The 5000-nt window shown below is 34.7% G+C and overlaps 1 protein-coding gene across 1 annotated transcript in view; it reads right to left on the bottom strand.

Moving 5' to 3' along the window:
- Nucleotides 1-5000, bottom strand: part of LOC310755086 (spectrin alpha chain, non-erythrocytic 1-like) — a gene marked incomplete at its 3' end in the record, with an annotated part of 76466 nt that overhangs the window by 41512 nt on the left and 29954 nt on the right. Inside the window, exons 10-11 of the mRNA XM_083631771.1 lie at nucleotides 4776-4980; nucleotides 1279-1460 (exon numbers count right to left, since the gene is read on the bottom strand). Of these exons, the coding sequence (XP_083487897.1) occupies nucleotides 1279-1460; nucleotides 4776-4980 (387 nt within the window). The remainder of the gene's footprint in view (nucleotides 1-1278; nucleotides 1461-4775; nucleotides 4981-5000) is intronic.

Here is a 5000-nt window from a genome sequence, read left to right as displayed (position 1 = left end):
CCTCTCCTCCTTAGGGGTCAGGGGAGACGGGCGCTCCCTCTCCTCCTTAGGGGTCAGGGTCTCTAAAGGTGCCCTCTCCCCTACTTAGGGGTCAGGGGCTCTCAGCTCCCCCTCTCCCCTACTTAGGGGTCAGGGGCCCTCGGGACGCCCCCTCTCCTTAGGGGTCAGGGGCTCTCGGCGCCCCCCTCTCCTTCTTAGGGGTCAGGGGAGACAGGGGCGCCCCCTCCCCTACTTAGGGGTCAGGCTCTCAGCTCCCCCTCTCCCCTACTTAGGGGTCAGGGGCTCTCGCGGCGTCTCTCTTCCTTAGGGGTCGGGCTCTCAGCTCCCCCCTCCTTAGGGGTCGGGCTCTTGGGGCACCCCCTCCCCTCCTTAGGGGTCAGGGGAGACAGGGGCGCTCCCTCTCCTCCTTAGGGGTCAGGGTCTCTAAAGGTGCCCTCTCCCCTACTTAGGGGTCAGGGGCTCTCAGCTCCCCCTCTCCCCTACTTAGGGGTCAGGGGCCCTCGGGACGCCCCCTCTCCTTAGGGGTCAGGGGCTCTCGGCGCCCCCCTCTCCTTCTTAGGGGTCAGGGGAGACAGGGGCGCCCCCTCCCCTACTTAGGGGTCAGGCTCTCAGCTCCCCCTCTCCCCTACTTAGGGGTCAGGGGCTCTCGCGGCGTCTCTCTTCCTTAGGGGTCAGGGGCTCTCGGGGCTCCCCCTCTCCCCTACTTAGGGGTCGGGCTCTTGGGGCACCCCCTCCCCTCCTTAGGGGTCAGGGGAGACAGGGGCGCCCCCTCTCCTGCTTAGGGGTCAGGGGAGACAGGGGCGACCCGAGAGCCCCGACCCCTAAGTAGGGGAGAGGGCGACCCGAGAGCCCCGACCCCTAAGTAGGGGAGAAGGCGACCCGAGAGCCCCGACCCCTAAGTATAAGAATAACATAATAATAATAATAATAATAATAATAATAATAATAATAAATTTATGATGATGATTAATTAATTAATTAATTAATATTTATTAATATTAATCAAGGGCACCCCGACCCCTAAGTATAAGAATAACATCATAATAATAATAATAATAATAATAATAATAATAATAATAATAAATTTATGATGATGATTAATTAATTAATTAATTAATATTTATTAATATTAATCAAGGGCACCCCGACCCCTAAGTGTAAGAATAACATCATAATAATAATAATAATAATAATAATAATAATAATAATAATAAATTTATGATGATGATTAATTAATTAATTAATTAATTAATATTTATTAATGTTAATCAAGGGCACCTGGTGGGCGGCCACGTCGGCCTCCAGGAGGGCGTGTTTCTTCTGGAGGTTCTGGACGTTGGTGAGGTCCTTCCCGTAGTCGTCCGAGGCCAGGTGACCTTCCACCTCGTAGAGCCACAACTCAATGTCCTCCACGTTGCGGTTGAATTGTTGCTGCTGGTTGGCTTCGCGCAGCTTGACCCCTGGAGCGGGGAGGGAGGGGTGGTTTAGTAATAATAGTAACAGTAGGAGTAATAGTAGTAGTAGTTATAATACGGTAATAATAATAATAACAACAACAACAACAACAACAACAACAACAACAACAACAACAAACAACAACAACAACAACAGTAATAATAGTAGTAGTAGTACATTAGCAACAATAGCAAAAGCAACAAGAGTAATAGTGATAGTAATGATGTAGTAGTAGTATAGTAATAGTAATAGTAATAATAGTAATAATACAGTAGTATAGTAATAGTAATAGTAATAATAGTAATAATAATAGTAATAATAATAATACAGTAATAGAAGTGGTAGATTACTGACAATAGCAAAAGCAACAAGAGTGATAGTGATAGTAATGATGTTGTGGTTGCTGTAGTAGTAGTAGTATAGTAATAGTAGTAATAGTAAAAATAGTAATAATAATAGTAATAATAATAATACAGTAATAGTAGTAGTAGTATAGTAACAATAGCAAAAGCAACAAGAGTGATAGTAATAGTAATGATGTTGTAGTCGCTGTTGTTTTGTTGTTGTTGTTTTGTTGTATGGTAATAGTAGTAGTAGTAGTAGTAGTAGTAATAATAATAATAATAATAATAATAATACAGTAATAATAGTAGTAGTAGTATAGTGACAATAGCAAAAGCAACAAGAGTAATAGTAATGATGTTGTAGTTGTTGTTGCTGTTGTTGCTGTTGTAGTAGTATAGTAATAGTAGTAATAGCAGCAGTAGTAGTAGCAGTAGTAGTAGTAGTAATAATAATAATAATAATTATAGTAGTAGTAGATTAGTAACAATAGCAAAAGCGACAAGAGTAATAGTAATAGTAATGTTGCTGCTGCTGCTGGTGTATAGTAATAGTAGTAATAGTAATAATAATAATAGTAGTAGTAATAGTAATAACAATAACAATAATACAGTAATAGTAGTAGTAGTAGATAAGTAACAATAGCAAAAGCAACAAGAGTAATAGTAATAGTAATGATGTAGTATTAGTAGTGTAGTAATAGTAGTAATAGCAGTAATAGTAATAAAATAGTGGTGGTGTGGTGGTGGTGGTAGTAATGAGGAGAGGGGAGAGGGAGGGGAGGTTTTAGTAGTAGTAGTAGTAGGAAGAAGAAGAAGAAGAAGAAGAAGAAGAAGAAGAAGAAGAAGAAGAAGAAGTAATGATAGTGATAGTATTAATAATAAAATAATTATTAGTAAGAATAGTAGTAGTAGTAGTTGCTGCTGGTTGGCTTCGCGCAGCTTGACCCCTGGAGCGGGGAGGGAGGGGATGGTTTAATAATAATAGTAATAGTGGTAGTAACAGTAGTAATACAGTAATAATAGTAGTAGTAGATTAGTAACAATAGCAAAAGCAACAAGATTAATAGTAATAGTAATGATGTAGTAGTTGCTGTTGTTGTAGTAGTGGTATAGTAGTAATAGTAATAGTAACAAAATAATAATAATAATAATAATAATAATAATAATAATAATAATAATAATAATACAGTAGTAGTAGTAGTAGATTAGTAACAATAGCAAAAGCAACAAGAGTAACAGTAATAGTAATGTAGTAGTAGTAGTAGTGGTAGTGGTAGTAGAGAGTATTAATAGCAATACTATTAGCATTAGTGATATAACACTCATTAATAATAGTAATACTAATAATAATAATAATAATAATATATAAACTAATAGCATTAACAGTAATACTATCAGTAGTAGTATTCTAATTCTAATTACTACTACTACTACTACTACTACTACTAATAATAATATATAAACTAATAGCATTAATAGTAATACTATTAGTAGTAGTATTCTAATTCTAATTACTACCACTACTAATATATAAACTAATAGCATTAATAGTAACACTATTAGTAGTATTCTAATTCTAATTACTACTACTAAATAAACTAATAGCATTAATAGTAATACTATTAGTAGTAGTATTCTAATTCTAACTACTACTACTACTACTTCTAATAATAATAATAATAAATAAACTAATAGCATTACTAGTAATACTATTAGTAGTAGTATTCTAATTCTAATTACTACTACTACTAATATATAAACGAATAGCATTAATAGTAATACTATTAGTAGTAGTAGTATTCTAATTCTAATTATTACTACTACCACCACCACCACTACTAATATATAAACTAATAGCATTAATAGTAATACTATTAGTAGTAGTATTCTAATTCTAATTACTACTACTACTACTAATAATAATATATATAAACTAATAGCATTAATAGTAATACTATTAGCAGTAGTATTATAATTCTAATTACTACTACTACTACTAATATATAAACTAATCGCATTAAAAGTAATACTATTAGTAGCAGTATTATAATTCTAATTACTACTACTAATAATATATAAACTAATAGCATTAATAGTAATACTATTAGTAGTAGTATTCTAATTATAATTACTACTACTACTAATAATAATAATAATATATAAACTAATAGCATTAATAGTAATACTACTACTAGTAGTATTCTAATTCTAAATACTACTACTACTACTAATATATAAACGAATAGCATAAATAGTAATACTATTAGTAGTAGTATTCTAATTCTAATTACTACTACTAATAATAATAATAATATATAAACGAATAGCATTAATAGTAATACTATTAGTAGTAGTATTCTAATTCTAATTACTACTACTACTAATAATAATAATATATAAACGAATAGCATTAATAGTAATACTATTAGTAGTAGTCTTCTAATTCTAATTACTACTAATAATAATAATAATATAAACTAATAGCATTAATAATGATACTATTAGTAGTAGTATTCTAATTCTAATTACTACTACTACTACTAACAATAATAATATATAAACTAATAGCATTAATAGTAATATTAGTAGCAGTATTCTAATTCTAATTACTACTACTACTATATAAACTAATAGCATTAATAATGATACTATTAGTAGTAGTATTCTAATTCTAATTACTACTACTATATAAACTAATAGCATTAATAGTAATACTATTAGTAGTAGTAGTATAATTCTAATCACTACTACTACTAATAATAATAATAATAATAATATAAACTAATAGCATTAATAATGATACTATTAGTAGTAGTATTCTAATTCTAACTACTACTAGTAGTAGTAATAATAATAATAGTAATAATAAATATAAATATAAACTAATAGCATTAACAGTAATACTATTAGTAGTAGTCTTCTAATTCTAATTACTACTCCTACTCCTCCTCCTACTCCTAATACTCAACCCCCCACCTTTCAGCTCGGTGGCTTCCAGAAGCTTCTTCCACAGGCTGAGGACCTCGCTCCGGCGTGCCTCCACCTCCTCGGAGGCGTAGTGCTGGGTGTCCGTCAGCTTCTGCCCCGCCTTCTCCAGCCCGTCGATCCGGCTCTGATTGGCCGAGAGCTCCGCCTCAAAGGCCTGGTGCTTCTGGACTTTGCCCTGCAGGTTGGACGGATCCTGAAAGGGGGGGAAAGGGA

Source organism: Podarcis filfolensis (assembly GCF_964270895.1).
Source record: "Podarcis filfolensis genome assembly, contig: HAP1_SCAFFOLD_142, whole genome shotgun sequence".
Lineage (NCBI taxonomy): Eukaryota > Metazoa > Chordata > Lepidosauria > Squamata > Lacertidae > Podarcis > Podarcis filfolensis.
This window is presented reverse-complemented; position numbering and strand designations above follow the sequence as displayed.